The sequence below is a fragment of the Loxodonta africana genome, chromosome 10, assembly GCF_030014295.1.
Source record: "Loxodonta africana isolate mLoxAfr1 chromosome 10, mLoxAfr1.hap2, whole genome shotgun sequence".
Classification (NCBI taxonomy): domain Eukaryota; kingdom Metazoa; phylum Chordata; class Mammalia; order Proboscidea; family Elephantidae; genus Loxodonta; species Loxodonta africana.
This window is the reverse complement of record NC_087351.1, coordinates 31,303,947-31,328,728: the sequence shown is the minus strand read 5'-3', so window position 1 is coordinate 31,328,728 and position 24,782 is coordinate 31,303,947. Positions and strand designations below refer to the sequence as shown.

At 41.8% G+C, this 24,782-nt stretch overlaps 2 protein-coding genes across 2 annotated transcripts; both read left to right on the top strand.

Moving 5' to 3' along the window:
- The first annotated feature begins 598 nt into the window (after positions 1-598).
- On the top strand, positions 599-2,246 carry LOC100667828 (olfactory receptor 10G2). The gene has a single exon (XM_003421588.4). The coding sequence runs from the start codon at positions 1,034-1,036 to the stop codon at positions 1,988-1,990; it is 957 nt and encodes a 318-aa protein (XP_003421636.2). The 5' UTR covers positions 599-1,033; the 3' UTR covers positions 1,991-2,246.
- A 17,573-nt stretch (positions 2,247-19,819) lies between these two features.
- Positions 19,820-21,106, top strand: LOC100664412 (olfactory receptor 10G3). The gene has a single exon (XM_003421583.3). It carries the CDS (start codon positions 20,020-20,022, stop codon positions 20,959-20,961), a length of 942 nt encoding a protein of 313 aa, XP_003421631.2. The 5' UTR covers positions 19,820-20,019; the 3' UTR covers positions 20,962-21,106.
- The last annotated feature ends 3,676 nt before the right edge of the window (positions 21,107-24,782 follow it).

The window sequence follows — 24,782 nt, the reverse complement described above, 5'->3', positions numbered from 1 at the left end:
AGTCCTGAAGGAAAAGTGGACGTTACCTAAGTAAGGAAGGAAAGAAAGCAGCCTGGGCATAGGTCTTATGTTAGAACATGGTACTGTGAGAGAGCTCTGAAGGGCCTTGTGCATCTGGAGATTAAGAAGGAATTGCAAAAGGATGGGATGGGGTGGTAAATAAGGAACAGATGATGCATATTTTTGCATACTATGGAGAGGTATATTCATTGAATATACCACAGACTGCTAGAAGTGGGGAAAAGTCTGTCTTGGAAGAATTACAGCTAGAGTGCTCCTCGGAAGTGAGGATAGCGAGACTTCGTCTCACATACTTTAGACATCTTATCAGGAGGAACCAGTCCCTGGAGAAGGACATCATGCTTGGTAAGGCAGAGGGTCAGCGAAAAATAAGAAGACCTTCACCGAGATGGAGGAAGACCTTCGACAAGATAGATTGACACAGTGGCTGCAACAATGGGCTCAAACATGGCAACAATTGTGAGGATAGCGCAGGACCAGGCAGTGTTTCATTCTGTTGTACATAGGGTGGCTGTAAGTCAGAACCGACTCGACGGCACGTAACAACAACAATGGTGAGGAGATGGGATTTTAACTGAGGGCAATAAGGAGGCAGTGCAATGATGGTAAGTAGAGGAAAATTTGGTGTGGTGATTGTGGAGTACTTGTTTCACACTGCTCCATATCAAACTTAGCCCTTTTTTTGGTTAACAGTTTTTTGATTAGTTATTGATTCTTCCCTATCCTGTTCCTTGATCTGCCAAGCCCTTCTTCTCAGTATCTCCCAGTGGATGAGAGTTTCCATCCGTCTAGGAAACTAGCCAGCCTCTGGAGGGATTCTCTTATCAAGTAAGCAGAAATAATTAAATGCCAACACTATCTCTTCTTTTAAAAAAATTTTTCTAAATCCTATTCTGTTTATCTCATTACCATTAGGCATTAATCATCAGACAAAAGCATCCTCCTACAACCTCACTGGACTGTGTTCCTCTTGTCTGATTTCACCATTCATCTTAGCAGACCACAGAAAGATATGGGCAAGACCAACAACACATCCCTGGACACCATGGTCACAGATTTCATTCTCCTGGGCTTGTTTCATCCCCCAAATCTGAGGATCCTCCTCTTCCTGGTCTTCTTCATCATTTACATGCTTACTCAGCTGGGGAACCTGCTCATTCTGCTCACTGTGTGGGCTGACCCAAAGCTCCATGCTCGCCCCATGTACATTCTTCTGGGGGTGCTCTCATTTCTGGACATGTGGCTCTCCTCGGCCATTGTTCCTAGGCTTATCTTGGATTTTACTCCTGCCAGCAAGGCTATCCCGTATGGTGGTTGTGTGGCTCAATTATATTTCTTTCACTTTCTAGGCAGCACCCAGTGCTTCCTCTACACCTTGATGGCCTATGACAGGTACCTGGCAATATGCCAGCCCCTGCTCTACCCTGTGCTCATGAATGGAAGGTTATGCACAATCCTTGTGGCTGGAGCTTGGGTGGCTGGCTCTATCCATGGGTCTATCCAGGCCAGCCTGACCTTCCACCTGCCCTACTGTGGGCCCAACCAGATAGATTACTTTATCTGTGACATCCCAGCAGTGTTGAGACTGGCCTGTGCTGACACAACTGTCAACAAGCTTGTGACCTTTGTGGACATTGGAGTAGTGGCCGCCAGCTGCTTTATGTTAATTCTGCTTTCCTATGCCAAAATAGTCCATGCTATCCTGAAGATACGCACTGCCGATGGGCGGCGCAGGGCCTTCTCCACGTGTGGCTCCCACCTGACTGTGGTCACAGTCTACTACGTCCCCTGCATTTTCATCTACCTTCGGGCTGGCTCCAAGAGTCCCCTGGATGGAGCAGCGGCTGTGTTTTACACTGTTGTCACTCCATTACTGAACCCCCTCATCTATACTCTGAGAAACCAAGATGTGAAGTCTGCTCTGAAGAGGCTAACAGCAGTTCAGAGGCCACAAATGAAAATAAAGTAATTAAAGGCTCAAGGACTACCTATATCAACATTGCTACCACTCTTCAGCTACTTCTGTTTGTGGCAAATGGTCAATAAACGATTGGTTACTTAAACTAAATTGAACTTAATTTTATTTGGAAAAAATTCTGAACTCTTTGGATCCATAATCTTTTCATCTCATTAAATTGGTTCAAATTATTTTATATTATTTGTTTAGAAATAAATGGCTATATTACTCTTCCACCTCTGACTTCCCTGTGAAATGAAAAAATGCCTTATCAAATGTTGAATAGGATGAGAATGTGTCCATCTCTTAACCAAAAAAAAAAAAAAAAAACACCTGTTGCCGTCAAGTTGATTCCAACTCATAGTGACCCTACAGGACAGAATAGAACTGCCCCATAGGGTTTCCACCATGCAGCTGGTAGATTTGAACTACCATTTATTACAGTCAAGATTTCCACTCTCTTTTTTCTCAAATAGACTCTGAGTTCTCAAAAGATATAAAACATTCACTTGTGTTTGTGTCTGTTCCCCCTCCCCTAATAACTAGGAGCAGACACACAAATCAATGTTTGGTGCTGAATTAAAACACCACCAGGAAAGGTTCTTGAGAAGCTTCTTAAACAAAAGAAAGAAATTGTTGTCAGTTTTCCCCCAAGACCTATTCTGGTCTCACTTAGAAGAAAAAGAGAACATTTCAAAGAAGCCGTAGACAGAAACTCAAGTACAGGGCAGTCTAATATCAAGTATGGACAGCTCCTTGGAGAACGAAGGGCAAGGTAAAGGTATTCTTCCATTTGCTGACATATTTTTCACTCATCTGGATGTGTGATGTCATGCTGGCCCAATTTAAAATAGCAGTGAGATGTAAAAGTCCTGAAAAGGCTCAAAATTCAGAAATGTAAAAATATATTAATATGGGTATAATAATTACACTATGCTATGCAGGAAGAGGAAACTGGTGGCTTAGTGGTTAGGTGCTACGGCAGCTAACCAAAAGGCTGGCAGTTCAAATCTACCAGGTGCTCCTTGGAAATTCTATGGGGCAGTTCTACTCTGTCCAATAGGGTCACTAAGGGGTCGGCATGATTTGGAATAAACTCAAAGGCAACGGGTTTGGATGCAGGAAGATCATAAAATCAGGAAGGATACATGTTATGGGAGAGGAGAAGTAAGGTAACAGCTCAGATTTTATGTATGATCGCTAAATTCACCAATAAAACAGAACTAATCAGTTTGTGGTACCTCCAACTGATTTTTGTGGTACAGAGCTACTGCCAGGAATTTATCTAGCTTCAACACAAAGAAGAATATACGTTCAAACCATGAAACCAGCTCACACTATGAAACAACATGAACCTCAACCTGTGTTTACATCTGTTTGCTCTATAAAACCTGGGCCCCTTCATTTCCACAGCATCTGTCTTGAGACCTATTTCCACCTCCCTTTCCATAAATCCTACCTTTTTCCTCCTTTCTTTCATCCACTTTTCATCTAGATGCTATTAAAAGAACTAATTAAATTAATTCATGCTAAGTATGAAGGATTGATGGGCTCTTTACCCTCCCAAGGTATTCAACCATCATGTTACAGGTAGTTGGTGAAAGATAGCTTTACTTCAGTGACTTCAAGTTTCAGTGGGTTAAAGCAATCACCTTATAAACTTTCAGCACATCTAAACCATAACCACTACCCGTTGAGTAGATTCCAACCTATGGTGATTCCATGGGTTTCAGAGTAGAGCTGTGCTCCATATGGTTTTCGTACCTATGACCCTTCGGAAGCAGATTGCCAGGTTTTTCCTCTGAGGAGCCTCTGGGTGGGTTAGAACTGCCAATCTTTTAGTTAGTAGCTTCATACTTAACTGTTTGTACCATCCAGGGACTTTTTCAGCGTGTCTATGCATTCTAAAAAGGAGAAATCGGAGGGGAAAAAAAGGGGAGGGTGGTCACAGATCCCAAGCAAGTCTGAAACACAGCAATGCAAATTCCATTAGATTTGAAGGCCTTAGAATAATCCTCTTTGGCTAGATACTCTGTCCTCCAGGCCCACTGAGGCAGCAACCCTGTTCTCCAATCCCAGTCAGTGGCCCACCCTTTTGGCCTACCAGGGTGGCAGTCTCATTCCCTGGAACAAAGAAGGTGGCTGCTCTATCTGAAACTCATACCTTCTGGGCCCATGGTGGCCATGGCAGCCCCACCAACCTCTGAATTGCCCTCAGGGTTATTTTTCCCTTTTCTTGAAGGATAACAGTTGTTTGCAACTGAGTAATTCTATTAGCCCATTTCCCGACTGTAGAGTGCTGAGAATCTGACAGCCTTACTTCATTTTATTCCATCTCTGTCCCCTTCAGTCTAAGCTTGCAGCCTTCAGCTGAAATGGTTGATTATATCCACAAGTCAAATGCCTTTATCAAACATCTTTATCAAACAGATGTCCAACTACATCCTTGGTGTTCTATCCAGAGCACTTGTTCTCAATTTTTACAATATGGATAGACTGAGAGTTTTCCAAATATTCAAGCCCTGGTTCCTTAACTGCTTAATGTTTCATTTCCAAATTTATCTCTTTCCTCTCGCATTTTACTATAAGTGGCAAGGAAAAACCAGGCTGTACCTTCCACATTCTGCTTCGAAATCTCTCAGCTAAATATCCAAGTTTGTCACTTATGAGTTCTACTTTCCACAAAACATTAGAACGTAATTCAGCCAAGTTTTTTGACACTTTATAACAAGGATCACTTTCCTCCAGTGTCCAATAACATGTTCGTCATTTTCTTTTAAGGCTTCACCAGAAGCATATTTATGTCCACATTTCTAGCAACATTCTGTTCATGATGATACATATATCTCCAAGATGATAGAAGCTTTATATACAGATCTCCTCACTTCTTTCTGAGCCCTTATAAGAATTATTTCTAACATCCATAATTCTACCAACAGTCTCTTCAAGGCAATCTAGGCCTTTACTATCAAGTGCCTCAAAACTATCTCAGCCTGTGCCCATTACTCAAATCTAAAGCCACCTCCACATTTTTAGATATTTGTTACAGCAGCACCACACTCTTGGTACCTAAATCTGTATTAGTTTCCTAGGGCTGCCATAACAAAGTACCACAAAGCAGGTGACTTAAAATTAGAGAAATTCATTGTCTCACAGTTCTGGAGGCAAGAAGTCCAAATTTGGGGTTCTAGAAAGGCCATGCTTTCTCTGAAGTCTCTAGGGGAAGATCCTTTCTTGTCTCTCCCAGCTTTTGATAGTGCCTGGCATTCCTTTTGGGCTGGGGCATTCCTTGGCTTGCAGGTGCAACAAAATTCCATCTCTGACTCTGTGTTCACATGGTCTTCTTTCCTCAGTGTTAGTCTGTGTCATTTCTCCTTTTGTATGAGGGCACCACCGATATTGGACTAGAACCCACCCTACTTCAGTATAACCTCATGTTAACATAACTGATATCTCCAAAAACCTTATTTTCAAACAAGGTCAGATTCACAGGTACCAAAGTTTTGAATCTCAGCATATTTTTGGTGGGACACAATTCAATCCATAACAGTGTTTTTATTAAAATGTGTACTACAATTAGAATATCATGATGGCCTTGAAAAAGAGTTGGCTCATTTAAAGATGCTGTCTAAGGAATATAAAGGTGAGGACAGTAAGAAGGAAAAATCCTTGATTTTTCCTAACCTCTTAGCCCGTTGCCATTAAGTCAATTCTGACTCACAGTGACCCTACACGACAGAGTAGAAATGCCCCATAGTATTTTCTGTAGTTGCCCTTTAATCTGGACATAGGAGTCACATGCCTCAGTTTAACACTGAGCCTCATACTCATGCGGTGCAGTGAACTATTTTATATGGCCCTTCTAGCAGTGGTCTGGTAACTCTCACAAAATGATTGGGTGAGACTATGCAAATAAGGTGTGCTTGTGGCCCACCAAGGGGATTGGATAGCCTGCTAATAATGCAAATAAGGTGCCTGGAACATTTGCAGGGATGGGACTATGCAAACAATGTACATGGAACTCTTGCAGGGGATTTGGTCAGTTTTGCCATCCCACTAGGCTTAAAGGGAACAGATCTCAGAGGCTAGGAAGGACCTCACTGCCATCAGGAAAAGCCAAGAGCAGAGCGTATCCTCTGGACTCAGGGTCCCTATGCTGAGAACTTCCTAGGCCCAGGAGACAGAGAGAGCTATAACACTAGAGACAGCAGAGATGATGAGAAGCAATGGCAAGTGTGGCAAGGAAACAGCAGCAGCAGAACAAGAAAACTGGGGCAAAACATTGTGATGGGCTTCCTCATCCATGGAACGAGGCAGCTACGGTGGGTGTGCCGACTCACAGAGTGAAAGAATTGAGTGCCTTCAGGCAGAAGGCTTCCTGGTGAAGTGGAATGCCTTCAAGCACCTTTTGGTGGGCTAAACAGCTTTGTAACACTTGCCTGAACAGAGGCAGGGGCCAGGACTGAGCAGGGGCAGAGGCCGAGCATTCAGGGCCCAGGCCGAGACTGAGGACCCAGTGGCAGCAGCAAGGCCCAACCAGGACCAGGCAGCAGTAGCAGGCCGAGAAGATTTTGTCCTGATTGAATAATTGTATTTTGAGTTGTTCCTGTTACTTTCAAGTCGATCCTGACCCTGAATTGTAACCTGTGTTACTTCCCTAATAAACCTCATAATCCTGAGTATGGTCTGTGAGTTCTGTATGGCCATTGCAACAAATTATTGGACTCAGCAGAAAAGCAGAGAGTGCCGTGGGAGGAATGGCTGGTGTCAGAATTGGTAAAAAAGTTTGGGGAATGAAGGTATGTCTGACCTCTGCCTCATAGGAATCAGCCTTGGGCTGATGCTGGTGATTATTATCTCTCCTCCCCCTGCAATTAGACAAGGAGGTCAGATGCCCTGCCATTTTCACACTCCTGTTTCTGGAGAGCGGAAGGTTCAAGGTATACGAACTGCCTAAGATGAAAGGAAGGAACACCAACATTAGTAACTAGCGCCCCTCACTTGCCTCAGCACCCCAGAAAGGATACTCAGCCACTTTTTGACCCCTGTACAATAAGTTTGGATTATTTTTCAAATCTGGTGGTTAAATCCAACTTATTATTTTGGATTGTAGTTTTCCATCTTTACCACATTTAGAATATTTAGGGAACCTTTTTATTTAAATACTAAAGCCCAGGATGTACCATTAAAAATTCTGAATTAATTGATCTAAGTTGGGACCGGGGCATAGGTAATTTTAAAACATTATTCTAATGACAATTGAAAATAATTGCTCAAAAGGAGAATGAAGAACACCAAAAACACAAGGCAATATGAGCCCAAGAGACAGAAAGGGCCACATAAACCAGAGACTACATCAGCCTAAGACCAGAAGAACCAGATAGTGCCTGGCCACAACCAATGATTGCCCTGACAGGGAACACAACAGAGAATCCCTGATGGAGCAGGAGAGCAGTGGGATGCAGACCTCAAATTCTCATAAAAAGATCAGACTTAATGGTCTGACTGAGACTGGAAGGACCCCAGAGGTCATGGTCCCCAGACCTTCTGTTAGCCCAAGACTGGAGCCATTCCCAAAGCCAACTCTTCAGACACAGATTGGACTGGACTATAAGATAGAAAATGATACTTGGCTCAAGCAGACACATGAGACTATGTGGGCAGCTCCTGTGTGGAGGGGAGATGAGAAGGCAGAGGGGGACGGAAGCTAGATGAACGGACACGGGAAACACAGGGTGGAGAAAAGGAGTGTGCTGTGTCATTAGAGGGAGAGCAACTAACACTACATAAAAAAAAAAAAAACTACATAGCAAGGTGTATATAAATTTTTGTATGAGAAACTCACTTGATTTGTAAACTTTCACTTAAAATGCAATAAAAATTTTTTAAAAAAGAAAATAATTGCTCAAGGGAATCTCTTCAGAGAAATCTTACTTTCCAATTCAAGTCCTGGTTCCAGAAAAACCAAATCCATTGCCGTTGAGTCGATTCCGATGAAAATCATGGGTAACCCACACCCTTGGAAGGTCAGGTTCCCAAACCTAGGTTGCAATTTCCAAAGCAAGTTGTGTAGACCATTAAAGTGTAAACCTTTTTTCTTCTTTCAGTTCTGCCTACTGCTAGTCACAAAATGATCAGTACTATTTTCCAAAGTATGTGTATACCTAGGAAACGAAGTTCTGAAACTCTTCCTAATCCCCTCTGAAATTCATAGTGAAATACAGCAGAAGAGATCAAGTGACCCTAAAGCACCTGAGTAAAAGTATGTACCATTCCCAGAATGGCATAATTACTGATTAAATGTTGCATTTGCTTCTTCAGGACACCACCATTTTCACACTCAGTGACAAAGTGGTTTCACAGAAATCAACTCCCAGCTAAGGGGACTAACTAGGAAATAGCTGAGGCAAAACTGGAATGTGATTGTAGAAAGCCATTGCCAGAAATTGACCCAGGGGAACGACAAGCCAGGGAAAAGCTCATGTATGGCCAATGGGTATGTCATGGATTGAATTATGTCCCCCAAAAAATGTGTGTATCAACTTGGTTAGGCCATGATTCCCAGCAGTCTGTGGTTGTCCTCCATTTTGTGATTTAATTTTATGTTGAAAAGGATTAGGGTGAGATTGTAACACCCTTACCAGGCCACATCCCTGATCCAATGTAAAGGAAGTTTCCCTGGGGTGTGGCCTGCACGACCTTTTATCTCTCAAGAGATGAAAGGGAAGCTAGCGGGGGGGGGGGGGGGGGTGGGCCTCATACCACCAAGAAAGAAACCCTGGGAGCAGAGCGCGCCCTTTGGACATGGCATCCCTGTGCAGAGAAGCTCCTAGTCCAGGGGAAGATTGATGAGAAAGCCGACAGAGAGAAAAAGCTTTCCCCTGGAGCTGACTTTTAGCCTATTTTACTGTGAAGAAATAAATTTCTCTTTGTTAAAGCCATCCACTTGCAGTATTTCTGTTATAGCAGCACTAGATGACTAAGACAGGGTGGATATGGGTCAGTTGAAAATTATAATGTACATAAAACTCAATAATAAAGAATAGATAATTGGTAGTCACTATAAAGTCACAGTCAAAATACATAAAAAGAGTTCAGAAAATAAGTTGAGTCAAATATGTGAATTGATGAGTTCCAGGCATGAGGACCAGTTAGATCAAGGCATGAAGCATTCAACTGAGAGTCAGAAAAATCCCAAATAGAAAAATGATGTGCCTGCTTGTGCTCAAAGGCCACAATCAGAGGTGTGCTTTATTCTCATTTTCTCTCTGCAATTGAAATTCCTCTTCTTTAGGAAAAAAGACAGAGCTTCTTAACAACACTAGTGAAGTCCAGCCACATCCTCAAGGGTTATCTGAGAAAATAAGCTCAGCATCTGTGTGCATGATAGGCCTCCGATTCTCAAGTCCTCAACTCAGTGGTGAGGAGCACACCCTTACATTCCATCCAAATTCATACTGTCTATTAAAAAAAAAAAATTTTTTTTTTTTATTCTTTAAGCACTTCTTTTCGAAGGATGTCAAATCTTGTCCTCCAATTTCTAAAACCCTTCTTAATGAAGGCTTTGGCCTTTATGGTTCTTCCAACTGGCCTTCTTCACTGCCCTTCACTCCTGGGTACACATGCAAATGACATTTAAGGCCCATCGATGGTGCTGATTTCTTGTATTAGTCAAGGTTCTACAAAGAAATAGATGACCCACTCAAAACAGGAAAATTTGAAGAGGGTTTTCTTGCATAGATAATATTTACAAAAATGTGGGAGTAGAGAAACTGAAAGGAACAGCAGAATAATCTGAGTCTTAGTAACACTCTTAAGCCAGAAAGGAAAAGGGAGAGAATAGTTATGAGAACCTGGAGGAAGAAGGTCACATAACTCCTATGCCCTCTCCTCCAGAAGGATGGCACACTTATATGCAATCATACTGATGTCTATGTTTTCCTGAGCTACACATGTAACGGTGAACAATCCATCCCTGAGATGGAGCATAATCTTCGTAAGAGAATTTCCTTCTGTCATTCCTTAGGAACTAGAACTAAAGAAGAGGTTATCTGCCACAGTGAGAATGTGCTCCAGGCATCTGAGTATCGACACGACTCTAGAAACTTCAGAGACACCACAGGACTAGAAAAGAACTGGATAATAGGATATTTTATTCTTGCCCACACTTAGGGGTACAGAAATTTCCAAAGGTCTCAAGTCAAAGGACACCGAAGCTGGGCTTATCCCCAGTGACTCAAAGAAACAAGGCCAAGAGAGGCTCAAAATTCAGCGCTCAGGAAGATTTACTTAAAACATCATAGAAGACAATTGAATTATATGCGCTACAAATTCCGTCCAAACCTAAGAACCTGTTTCTTTTATTCCATGAGATTGTATCTGAAGCCTTGTGTAGCCAAGATTTAAACCTAGAAGTATCTAACTCCCAATGCATATACTTAGCCACTGGTCTTTGAACATGGCTGAGCTGAGTTCCCAGTTTGACCCACCAAAACCCATGGCCTTTGAGTCGGTTCTGACTCATAGCGACTCTTTAGGACAGAGTAGAACTGCCCCATAGGGTTTCCAAGGAGCAGCTGGTGGATTTGAACTGCCGACATTTCAGTTAGCAGCTGAGCTGTTAACCACTACGCCATCAGGGCTCCAGTAACTCTAAAAACTTTGACTCATATCTTCTGGTAATGGCTTTCTCCAACCTCTAGCATCCTACCTTCTTCCAAGTGTAAATGGAAGAAGTTGCCGGGCCAAATAGAATAGACAAGTCCTGCTGGCAGTGAAAAAAAGTATGAAAAAATCTTCAAGATGGTCTTCCTTGAAACTCTCTGTGATAGAAAAATGTGTGGCTTAGAAACTTAAAATTTCAGAGGAAAATAGGTATAAAACAAGTCAGAATGAACCTATAAATGTCATTATGGATACTCTTTATAGTCACTAAATTAAATATAAGGACAGCATACTGAATAAATATCAACAACTTACGTATCTCCACGTGTGTAAGATACTTACTACAGTACATTTCATTTCTGTTTACCATTCACTACTTGCTAGAAGTTTTTTACACTCTATCCCCCTCACAGTTTCAATGAGGCACTTGAATTTTTACTACTGATTTTTACTGATAATACACAAGTTAAGGGTCAGTGCTAAATTCTACATTCAAATGTTCAGCGTCTTTCTGATTGTATCTCTTAGAGTCCCATTATGAACTGAGGTACATTTGAGTAATTCAAAAGATCGAGTTTCTTTGGAAAACTGGCAGTCTTGTATCCTCCCCATTATAGAATGTTGTATAGCCCTTCCCCAGCTCATGGTTACTTTATATTGCTTGCATACATCTTAGCTCTCTTCTTAAAGACAATGAATTTTAGTTCTGAGGATCAAGTTTATTTCCCCTATGCCTTCAAAGACACATTTGTGAAAAAGTCTACTCTTTTTCTCTCTTCGCTAGAATGTAAGCGACAGGAGTTCAGGAATCCTTTGTTCAGTAATGTGCCCCAGAAAATAAATGTTTAGTGAAAATTAATGTTTAAATAAAATAATGTTTAACATATAGTAGGTATTCAATAAAATAGTATTTTTTGACTGAAGGCCATACTAATTACCTTCTTTCCCAGTCCCTATTACCAAGTCCCTCTTATTCTATTTATCCCAAAAGAAATTACTCAAATTAGCTGATTGAAGAACTCAAATATCTAAAAAGCTAAGGAAAATATATGTAGAAATAAATATATGTGCTAAGATATAGAGAAAAAGGAGTTCACACACAGGGAGGAAATTGTTCATTTACCTTTTCACAGAATATATAGGCTATAATGTTTAACGGGAGTCCCCAGCTGGCACGAATGGTTAACCATTCAAGTACCAACTGAAAGAACGGCTATTGGAACTCAACAAGAGGTTCTCAGAAGTAAGGCAGGGCAATCTGCTTCCAAAAGGTCACAACCTTGAAAACTCTACTCTGCAACACATAAGGGCACCATGAGTCGGAATCGACTTGATGGCAAGTGATTTAGTTCGTTTTGTTTTTTGTTTGTTTGTTTATGACCGACAAACTTCAATCATTTTGGGATAGCACACAAAAATTATAATGCAGAAAAAGAAAATCTTTAAATTGGATATTAGTTTCTTCATGTCCATCATCTAGTACTTTTATGGGAATTCCCCACTAGCCATCTCCTTTCCCACTCCCACCTTCCACCTCTTCTGTTCTACAGAAAAAAGGTTCTCCTTCATCTTTTCTTTACTAAGTCCACAGACCACACACCTTCTCCAACATGCTGGATAGATCCGACCAAAGTTAAATAATATCAAAATAATCCCTCAGAGAAATATAAAATGAGGGCAGATTTGACAGAATTAGATGGAATTTTAATGTCTCAGGCTGAGGCGTTTGCATTTACTACACAAATTTCAGAGCCTCCAGAAGATAAATTAAGACATATATGACTTACTAATGTATAAAAAGAAAGTTTACACCAAGGGATCCTTTCCAGAATAGAGTTTTCTCCAAAGGCAAATTATATCTCCTACCCCTAGGGCCACAGGATATTGGAAGTACAAATAAGGAGGAGGAGGAAAGAAGGTAAGGAGGTGAAAGAGAGAGTGCAGTTTGTCCCCCTCCTTCGCCCTCCTTCTAGCAATCAATAATTCAGAAATATTGGGATTCAGTCTCGGAGTCCACTGCTACATTACTCTAACCAACAGTTCAAAATTAGAGGTGTAAGCAGGAATATAGTCAGGAAATACTAGAATTTCTCAAGTCCACCCATCCCTCGCTGGTCACCTTTTGAATTTGATACAGCTGAAAAGGACTCATAGCGTTTCCGAAGATGTCACCTTTCAGAAGCAGATCGCCAGACCTGTCTTCCTAGGTGCATCTTGATGGTTTCAAACCAACAACCTTTCAGCTAGTAGCTGAGTACTTAACCATTTGTGCCACCCAGGGACTCCACATCTGTCCCAGTGACTCCCAACTTGGGGATCCTATCTGCATCACTGTGTGCTTTCTCTGTCCACAAACATCCAAGACATCTCTTTCTTTCCTCACTGGCAGTGACCATTGCCTCACACTGAGCTTCAGACATTTTTGACTTGCTGCTTCTGCAGGCAAAGAGATCCCTCCCACCACCAAGAAGAATAAAAGGTGTTGATCATTGGAAGCACGCCCAAGGGCTTACAGAAACAGTGCTAAGGGATCGGAAGGGACTTGGACAAGTATCAATTTGTCTGTCATGGTCTATCTCAATTCTTGTCTATTTCTTTACACCAACTGCTACGGTCATCATCCTATGATTCCAACTGACTATGACATTCTCCTGCTTAAAGGCTTTGGGAGTTCCTCAGCGCCTATAGATTATTTATCTAACATGTGAGTCCCCATATAATCTCACTCCCATCTGTATCTCATTTTAACTCCCCTCACAACCTATGCTGCAGATATTCTGAACTGCTTGCCTTTCCCCAACACATGCCAGGTTCAGTCCTCCGTGTTTTTGTTCACATACTCCTACACCAGAAGAGGTGGTGACTCAAGAAATGGAAGAGATGTGTGACCCTGACCCTGAGGCAGACAAGTAAACCAACCAGTTGCCATCAAGTTTATCCCAGCTCATAGTGATCCCATGACTACAGAGTAGAACTGTGCTCCATAGGGTTTTCAAGGCTGTGAACTTTCAGGAGCAGATGTCCAGAACTTTCTTCCAAGGTGCCTCTGGGTGAGTTCCAACCACCAACCTTGCCCTTAGCAATCAAAGGTTCCCTGAGGCAGACAAGGATGGCAAAAAATTTCTAGGCCACCAGTGACATGATGTGGCCAAAGACCAGAGAATTTCCAAAGTTTTTGATTGGGTGGACAAGTTTTCATATTTTTCTCTCCTAGACAGCACTGCAAGATTTACAGCCTTGGAAACCTTATAGAGCAGTATTACTGGGTCTTATAGCATTGCTGAGTCAGAATTGACTCTACGGCAGTGGGTTTGGTTTTTGTTTTTGCTTTTGTTTTGTTTTGGTATAGACAGCATTGCATCTGTACTGACTTCTTGGAACGAATAAGCCCCTTGAACTTAACACAGGAGGGGTAGAGGGGTAGGAACAAGAATATTTTCACAATAGCCACATGGAGACTGCTGAAATTTAATTCAAATATTAAGGCTGCCACCTTATTTCATACACAAATTGAGGTGAGACACATCAGGTGCTTACATTCCTCCCAGGCTTAGGAAAAAAACATCCCTCTTGCTTTCTTTATACCTCTGTGAAGAAGTAATATTTTTACGAATCTCAATGTGCTCTTCTGTTTGTATGTTCATGAACAGGACTTTATCCCTACTCACATAAATTATCAATCTGACAGGAAAAGGGAGTGGAGTAAGGGAAGATAAGGATATCACTATTACAGAAGAAAAAAATTACTATTCAATTTCAGTTGGCCAAAATAGATTTTCATGGCTACAACAAGACTACTGGCTCGATAGTCAGAATTTGTCAAGATAGTAAAAGATTTTCTAAATTACTTTTCTCTCACTGTAACACAACAAGCCAGGCTTGATAGGCTTGATCACAGAAGATTGCACACAGAATTACGTGAAAGCAGTAAAACCTCATTTCTACAAATTGGGGAGGATTGTGGAGGGAAACATAGGTAGACGGAGGACGTGAGATGCCAGGGTTCATGGTTTCCCCTACTTGAGATCGAACCTCAGGGCAAGTGGGAACCTTATGGAGTGTGGGAAAACCAAAGGTGCCTAGAGATAGTGGTCTGTTTCTCTGAGTATGGTATAGAGAGGCTGCAGAGCTTTAGGATAACTCTGGCCATCAATTCACAGTGCAAGGGACTTCATTTTCCAGGGGCTACATGAGCTGAATAAGGACATCAGAGCTGCCTATATATTTAGTAGGGGAAGACAGGAGGATTGGGAATGTTAGGGCATTAGTGAAAGGCTGGAGTAAAAATGAAGTTACCACAGCATGCAGTGACTTCCAGACCAGAGGCCAACAACCCAAAGTATGGATCCTGGCCAATGGTGTGCTAGTAAATGTTTAACAACTGGCTCTCAAAAGAAAATTCTGTTGTGTAGTCTGTGCCAATTTTTGTGGTGTAAATACTCTTGCTGTTTTTAGGTGCCATCGAGTTGGTTCCGACTTACAGCAACCCTAAGTATAACAGGACAAAATGCTGTCAGGTCTTGCACCATCCTCACAATCGTTGCTGTGTTTGAGCCCATTGCTGCAGCCACTTTATCAATCCATCTTGTTGAAGGTCTTCCTCTTTTTCACTGACCCTCTACTTTACCAAGCATGATACCCTTCTCCAGAGATTGGTCCCTCCTGATAACATGTCCAAAGTAAGTGAAATGAAGTCTCGTCTCCTCGCTTCTAAAGCACATTCTGGCTATACTTCCTCCAAGACAGATTTGTTCATTCCATGGTATATTCAATATTCTTGGCCAAAAGTATAATTCAAATGCATCAATTCTTCTTCAGTGTCTTAGGCTGGGCCCTCTAGAGAAGCAAAACCGGAAAAGCGTATAAATATAGACAGATTTATAGCAAGGAAACAGCTCACTTGTTGTAGAGTCTGGAATATCCCAAGTCCATCGTTCAGGATAGAGGCCTCTCCCAATTCACACAGCAACAGAAGCTGGCAAACCCAAGATCTGCAGTTTGGTGAGCAGGGCTCCTGCTCACAGGCTGTGAAGGTCAACGAATCCGAAGATTTGCAAGAAAGACCACAAGGTTTCTCCTGATTCACGTAGCTGCAGGGGCTGGCAAACCCAAGCTCAGCAGGTCAGGAAGCAGGACTCTTGCTCACAGGCTATGAAGATTGACAAATCCCAAGATCGATAAGTAAGCTGCTAGCTCAAGTCCCAAGAACTGGAGGTCAGACAACAAGAGGTAGCTGCTGAATTCAGAACAAGACAAAAACATTGGCAAGGTGAGCAGGAGGGAAGTAGGCTGCAGAGGGCAGAGAGATGAAGGCTGAAGGGGCAGTGAGCCGCCACAGTCCCCACCCCCACCAGTACCACCCACCAGATTCTATCATGGTGATGATCACATATCAAATTACAATAGGGAAGTGATCACAACGTTATGCAACTGCCAAAACACTGGAAATCACAGCCCCGCCAAGTTGACACACAATCTTAACTGTCACCTTGGTTCGGTCTTTAGTCATTGTCCAGCTTTACTATGTATATGAGGTGATTGAAAATACCATGGCTTGGGTCAAGTGCCTCTTAGTCATTAAAGTGACATTTTGCTTTTTAACACCTTAAAGAGGTCTTTTGCAGCAGATTTGTTCAATGGAATACATCGTTCGGTTTCTTGGCTGCTGATTCAATGGGCAAGCTCCAACATGACATCGCTGTATATGCAGCTGGCAATAAATGCTTAGTAGCACACCACTACATAGTATTTCCACCATAAAGATATGAGAGATGTGAATAACCTGAAGAATATAGATATTACTAAAACATAGTAATTAGAAAATAATGAGTTTTGAATGTTTTAACATAATTTCTTTAATTGAACATATATTTTTTTTATATTTAATTATATCTAAATTTAATTGCAAGTTTAGCAAACAGTTCACAAAATACCTGAAAATTTAACAATCAGCCAGTACAACCCAACTCCATCTCACAACTGATTCCAGTGATGCATAAGTCACCCCCAAAAGCCCAGAATGGGCCATCCTCACCTGTATGGTTCAAGGAACATACTGGACCTGACAGGCCCCCCAAAAAGAAGAGCAAGTATCCAAGAAACACTCCAACAATTGAAGGTATCCTTTTTCCCTACTATCATAAAAACAATGGAATTATCAAAGACTTTTTAAACTGGAGATGACTAAATTTACTACACTGACCTGAATTTAGGGGATTTTTTTTCCTTTTAATCTCCAGAGAAATCGGAATGTGTAAGATAAGATTAGCTCAGTTATTGAAAATTAAGTGCATTTTCAATGCATTTCTGAGTAATGTAAATGTGTGCCCCCACAATACTTCAAAAAAAAAAAGAATCACAGAAATTAGAGGCCATTAAACAGAGTAGAGTATCCTTTTCAGCTGACATTCTAGCTATGTAATGATTCCTGCTTGCTGCCAAAACAAAAAATAATGAGGATCTAGGGAAATGTAGTCCTCATAGGGGAAATGTTTCAGGGTATAGCTCCCAAGAGTCAAATCATTTTCTTCAAATCTCTTGACAGTGTTTTAAAAAACTGGGTGAAGGAGATCTAGCTAATAATGTAAGAGAAGTCACACTCTATAAACAGCCTCCAAGGAACAGGGGGTCTCACAGATTCCTAAAACAGTCAATGGGCTGATCCCTGGAAGATTTTAAATCCACCCAAAGCAGAGATCCAGTAACCCATCATCGCAAGCCAGTGGGATGCTCTGAAGGATGCTTTCCTTACCTGCTGGTCCATTCCACCTGAAAACAGACCAGCTTCCTCCAAGATTTTGTTGGTGTGTCCAGGTAAGTCCAAGAAAGAAAATCATCCCTAAAGCAAGATCAATTCACAATAGGAGGAAAGGCTTAATTTTCAGACTTTAGAAGTTTTAGCAATTCTGTCAAAAACATTATCTAGTCTGCCTCTTCTCCACACATCACCCCTACACAGAGAGCTAATATGTTAAAAAAAAAAAAAAAATTTTTTTTTTTTTTTTTTTTGTATATTAATTTTGGCTTAAACTGGCTTTTCTCCAGATTCGAATTGAGAAAAGGCATTTTAAAAGTTTAACATTTATTTTCTCTATTTGGGGGAGGTAATGCAGTCCCTGGGTGGTGATCGAGTTAACGCAGTTGACTACAAATGGAAAGGTTGGAGGTTCAAGTCCACCCAGAGACTATTTCCTAAAAAAATCAACCATCGAAAACCCTATGGAGCAAAGTTCTACTCTGACACACATGGGGTCTCCTTGAGTTGGAATCAACAAAATGGCAACTGGTTTTTATAAAGTGATGTAAATGATGTGTCAGATTCAGCACTACTTTGCAAGATTCCTTAACTCTTATTTTCCCCAGTCATGATCACACTCAGTCCACTTACGTGAAGGCTGGAAGACCTTCCATTTCAAGTAACTTTTCTTATGCAAGCTCTTTTTTTTTTTTTTAACTTAAGGTAGAAGGACAGATAATCAAAACAATAAAACACGAGTTCTACCTCTCACTGTACCCAAACTCTGTCCTTGCTCTGTCTCTCTGCTCAGACTACCTATCAGGGCCTAAAGCACTAAGTTCTGGGTCTCGTCCCAAAAGCAAACAAGAGTGAACTCAATACTGGTTCATTCCTCATCCCTTAGCCTTAGCAATTCGTATTTGCTCCGAATGGAGATGGCCCAAACCAAAGGTGCCCTATCCAAAACCCTAACTCAAAGTAGAGATGCCAGAAAAAGGCCAAATCCCCTCTGGAATATCTAATTTTTTTTTCTTTTTTAATGAGAAGAGATGCTGCCTGCGAAGGGCTGTGAGTTGGCCTCCTGATGAAGAGGGCAAAGAGTTCATCCTACAGATTCTACGTAACTCTGTAAAGAGGGTCACATCTCTCCCTTACCTTGCTTCTTAGTGTGGCCCTCTTTCTTTCCAACCTCAGGAGCTTCTTCCTTGAATTTCCAGGCCAAAGCCCCTGAACCTCATTATTTGCTGTTTAAAACGTTGACTTGATAAGTAGTGTCACTGGGTTCTTATTTTCTTTCATCATATTTTTTTAATTAAATTCTGACTATTTTATAAAATGGTCTTAGCAATACTAAACACTATTTAAAAGAGGAAGTTTTATGGTGCATATATATAAAATCATCTAAGGTGTGGATACTTAAAATGGTTTTTAAATTGCTGAATCGAAGTTTGCGTCACTCCTCAACTTAAATACCTTAAGATGCCACAGTTTCAAGTGATTAGCAGGCCAGGTGAGTTAAAGGGAGAAGTAGTCAAGACTCTTGGTTTCTTCTAGGCTGGTCCCAGATTTTTTCTAAAATCACTCTCTCTCTCAAGAGTGATTGAGTCCTTCTGTAAACATGTTCCTACAGAGTTGCCACCTTCTGGAATTCTGCTTTATTCCCGTTCTCTACCTTCCTCTGCAGCCCCATTAAAACCAAAACAAAAAAACCGTTGCCATTGAGTCAATTCCGACTCATAGCAATCCCGTAGGACAGAGTAGAACTTCCCCATAGGGTTTCCAAGGAGCAACTAGTGGATTCGAACTGCCAACCTTTTGGTTAGCAGCTGAGCTCTTAACCACTGCCCCACCAGGGCAACCCCGTTTCAAACCAAAACCAAACCTGTTGCCATTGATTGATTCCTACCCATACCAACACTATAGGGTCAGCAAAAAAAAGTCAGCAATTCAAATCCACTAGTCACTCCTTGGAAACCCTATGGGGCAGTTCTACTCTGTCCTATAGGGTTGTTATGAGTCCTGTAGGACAACCCCATTAAACCACCCCAAATCAAACCATCATCTTCTGGGGGCTGTCTCTGCCTGGAAAAGACAGCCACTGTAACTACCATCAGTGTCCATGTCCTGCCAGGTCCAGATGGACAAAGGGAAAAGGATCCTTCTCTCAGAATTACGTACAACTGCCAGGGGAAAACTCAGATTGGTGAAAAAAGATAAACTGGGGAGCACTTTTACTGTGCATAAAGATTCATTATGGAAGTTCTTCAGATATTTTTCTTTTCAGTACAATTCTAATCTGATTGATTTATAAAAATTTTATTTTTATTTTGAAATTTGGAAAGACATTTGCCTAAGGTATAAGAATATTTAGAGTATTTATCTTCTCTTACTGATAGAAAAAAATTTGACTCAAAATATTATGAGCATGGCTGTGTGTGAATAACACTTTCTTTACAAAAACAGGGCAACCCCTGCTATAGTTCATAGCTTCTCCCTACTTTCATCTCTTCACCTAAGAGAAAAACTTCTCCGCCACTCACCCAGATATTCACAATCTCTTTCTCTAGTTCCTCCTCACTTTCCTCTCACTTCCATGCTAACTCCTCTGTTGTCCATTCTCTAGGAAAGATCACTCCAGGGGATGGAAAGAGTCAACAGCACACTGTTGACTGAGTTCATCCTGACAGGAATTCCCTACCCAATCAGGCTAAGAACATTTCTTTTTGTGTTCTTTTTGCTCATCTACATCCTGACTCAGCTGGGGAACCTGCTTATTCTAATCACCGTCTGGGCGGACCCTCAGCTCCATGCCCACCCCATGTACATCTTTCTTGGTGTTCTCTCTATCATTGACATGGGCATCTCCTCCATCATTGTCCCTCGTCTTATGATGAACTTCACTGTAGGCATCAAACCCATCCTGTTTGGTGGCTGTGTGGCTCAACTCTATTTCTATCACTTCCTGGGCAGCACCCAGTGCTTCCTCTACACGCTGATGGCCTATGACAGGTACTTGGCCATATGCCGGCCCCTCCACTACCCTGTGCTCATGACTGCTAAGCTGAGCGCTTTGCTTGTGGCTGGAGCTTGGGTGGCAGGGTCAATTCATGGGGCTCTCCAGGCCATCCTAACCTTCCGCCTGCCCTACTGTGGGCCCAACCAGGTAGATTACTTCTTCTGTGACATCCCTGCTGTGTTAAGACTGGCCTGTGCAGATACAACAGTCAATGAGCTGGTGACTTTTGTGGACATTGGGGTGGTAGTTGCCAGTTCCTTCTCTCTGATCCTCCTTTCCTACATAAAGATCATTCAGGCCATCCTGAGAATCCACACAGCTGATGGGCGGCGCCGGGCATTTTCAACCTGTGGAGCCCACGTAACCTTGGTCACCGTGTGCTATGTGCCCTGTGCCTTCATCTACCTGAGGCCTGAAACCAACAGCCCCCTGGATGGGGCAGCTGCCCTATTACCAACAGCCATCACTCCTTTCCTCAATCCCCTTATCTACACTCTTCGGAATCAAGAGGTGAAGTTGGCCCTAAAGAGAATGATAATAGGCCCAGGGACTAAAAGTGAGATTTGAAAGTATGTGTACCCCACTGGAGAAGTCTTCACACTTAGAATCTGTTCTAACGTTTAGATTTTAGAAAGTTTTTTTTTTTTCTTCTCGCTTTTACTCTTTTATGTAGCCACATTATATCATCAGTACAACAGTATCAAGAACAGTTTAAGGTAAGACACCACTTTAGAGCAGTTCCTTGGTGTCTCCTACAAATAAACAACTTCAGCTTTTCCAAGACTAGAGAGTGAAAGTAAAGTCACAGAGAAGATAGCAAAAACTGGCACACTAGACATCCAGAAGGCTGGCATACCAAAAACAACCAGTGGGCTTTTGAGCCTCTAGGTGACATTGGTCAATCCCTCATAAGATGGGTATAGTTGTCTTGAGGGAGGACGTTCTTCAGTGTTGTTTGGATTGGCTATACCTTACTAGCTGGTGCTATAAGAGAACACTATATATGTTCTCTGAGCATCTTAATAGGCCTGGCTTCGGAGACTTCCTGAGACCACAGTGGGTATGCAAAGAGGAGCTAGAGTGCTTACTCCACCTTGCCTGCTAAAGAAATAAACTTTCTCTTAAACTGGTGCTTTCACAAACCAAACCAAACAATCCAGAAGAAAGAACGCAATAAATCCTCTTCAAATGTCTCCAAGCCAAAAAATAAAGCTCAATATGAAATTTCTCATTAAAAAAAATAGGGCAATTGATCAGGACACCAAGATAATCTATCCAAATTAGTATTTCATGACAGTTTAGATTTGTGAGTTTGACAAGCTTTTATTGAATTGGCCAAGGCCAAATAAATATGGAAAAATTTTGTGCAAAGTCTCTGGTTTCCACCCATTAGCACCTCCAAACTTATTTTGTTATGCTTCTGCCTCACTCCCCAGCATTTTTAATTAGATGATTGAAATCACATTATCCATAAAGCAAAGATTTTTCAGTCATAGCAGATATTCAACAGTTTGGGTTTGTGATTTCTCATCCCTGAGTGGCTCACAAGTTCACCTAACTGATGTAGGAGACAGAAAACTAATCATTCTCCCTTGGATAAAGCTAACCCACACAATTTCTCAACATTTTGTTCAGAAAACAAATAACACACTAGATATCAGCCTCCTCAAACTAAAATATTATTGATGAAGTATCTTAATCTCTTAAAATATTTAATGGATTTTAAAAAAGCTTAAATCTATAGCTGGTAAACCAAAAATTTTCCAAAGCACTTATTTTCCCAATGCATAGCACAACTGTTCCTGTGGCTGTTATCTTAATCAATTAAATAAAATTAAATGAGCTGTAGATGCATAATAAAAATACAGATCAAAATGAGATAATTCTCAAGTAAACATTTGTTTAAAAAGTAGATACATTGAAATATTATTCATCCATAAAGAGGGATGAAATTTGATACATACTAGGGCACTGAAAACATTATGCTGACTGAAATGAGTCAGAACCAAAAGGACAAATATTGTCTGATCCAGCTAATATGAAATGTCTAGAACAGGTAAATGAATAGAGACAAACATTTATTAGTAATTACCAGAAGCTGGGGAGAAAAGGAAAAGGGGAGTTATTGCTGAAGGGGTACTGAGTTTCTGAAACATTAAAGAATGGATGGTGGTGATGGTTGTACAACATGATGGATGTAATTTATGTCACTGAATTGTACATTTAAAAATGTTTGAAAGGAGGTGGAACCAAGATGGCATTATAGATGAAAGCACCACGCCATCCCTTCACAGCAAAAACCCGAAAACCTAAGTAAAACGGAGACAAATGTCAATCCTGGAACCCTAAGCATAAAATGAAGAGATAAAGAATTCAGCCAAGCACCGAATGGAATAAGAAACTGACAGAGAACAGAGAGCGAGGAGATACGTGAGGACGTCCCCTATCAGCTAACGCAGCACTGATTCACCGTCTTGGACTGCTGTTGGAAATCAGCGGACAAGGAGTATAGGAAAGCAGCTCCATGGAGCTCCCAGGAGCAGAGAGAGCACCCAGTAACCAGTGATATACGCTTTCCCACCTCCCATCTTTATCCCCCCTGCTCTACCTCTGCCACTTCCTTGCTGGCTGCAGTCGCTCAGCAGGCTGGGAAATGCAGGGTCCATGCCACTTGGATTTGCCCCACCCACATCAGAGATCAGTGGACAGGGAGTACAGGAAAGCAGCTTCAGAGAGCTCCCAGCAGGAAATGGAGCAACCAGTAACCAGTAATAAATGCTTTCGTACCCTCCAACCTTATTCCTCGCCACACCCCACCCCCCACTGCTAGGCCTCCTCTGCTTGCGCAGGTGACAGTCTCTTGGCCGGGAGGCACCAGCTTTGGCCCCAAGCCACTTGAATTTGTCCTGCCCACACTGGTCGGCTCCTTGAGTGCCAAGTGTTTGTTGTTTGTGTCGCTTTTTCCCACTTCTTTTGGTTTCTTCTGTGCCTCTCATGACCTCTCCATCTTTTCCCTTGAACCCCTGGCTCTACGTGTCATCTTTGCTTCTTCTTGAAAGGCTGGGAAGCACTGCTTTGCTGGGGAACTGCTTCCCAGGCCCATGCCACCACGCTGGTGGAGTCCCCAGGATATTTTGTTTGTTTGTGTTTGTTGTTGTTGTTTTGTTTTGTTTTGTTTTGTTCTATTTTATTTTCTTTGTTTTCTTTTTCTTTTTTTGTGGCTTGGGAGCCACTTCTGTCTGGGCTGTACTGCTACTTCCCCAATCTCTGCAGCCACAGCAGTGGGATCCCTGGGGGCATTTCCTTTTTCCTTTTTGTCCTCCTTCATTTCTCAGTTTCTCATCTCTCTATACTTACCTTCCTTTCCTGACACTGTGTGACATCTCTACCACTTCTAGCCATGCTGTACTTCGCAGCCTGAGAGCCACTTCCCCAGTCTCTGCAGCTGTACCATAGGGATCCCTGGGGGCTTTGCTTTGCTTTTTTTTTTTTCTTTTTTTTTTTCTTTTTCATCCTTCATTTTTCAGTTTCTCATCCCTCTGTACTTACCTTCTTTTCCTGCCTCTCTATACTTACCTTCCTTTCCTGATGCTGTGTGACATGTCTACCCTTTCTAGCCAGGCTGTACTGTGCAGCCTGGGAGCCACTTCCCCAGTCTTTGCAGCCACACTGGTGGGATCCCTGGGGGCTTTGCTTTACTTTCTTTTTTTTTTTAATTTTTATTTTTTTTTCTTTTCCTCTTTTTCTTTTTTTTTTCTTTCTGTTTTTCTCCATTTCTCATCTCTCCACTCCAACAGAAATTTCCCTTAACACACTTTTTTTTTTTGGGTTCCTGTTTCCCGTACCTATCTTACCTCCACACATCACAACCTCCCCCCTCCTTCCTGCCTATCTGCACCTTGTGCTGAACATCACACCCTGAGCAGCATAGGCATGGCCTACCAGAACCTGCCCTACACTGAATCTCGGCCCACCCTGTCAGCCCTAGTATGTGCCACAAACAACCCAGCCCAGCCCCTCACCTTCAGCTGGACCTGCTCTGCTACACCATAGGTGAGCAACTGGCCCTGCCCATTGGACAAGGAGGTGAAATGTATCATGCCCACAGACAAGCAAAAAACAAAGATTGCGTGGCCTGCCTGCTCACACATAACCAAATAAAATATAAAAGCAGGACAAAACAAACAAATATACAATCAATAAATGAAGAAAATAACTAGTGAATGTCCCAAAGGCAACAAACAATATCAAAACATATTTTTAAAAAAGGAAAAGATAGTTGCAGTAGGCTCCCAAAATAAAACACCAGATGATTTTCCAGTAGAAGACACTAGAACTGCCTGAAAGGGAATTCAAACTTCTTGTATTAAGTACTATCCAAGAGTTGA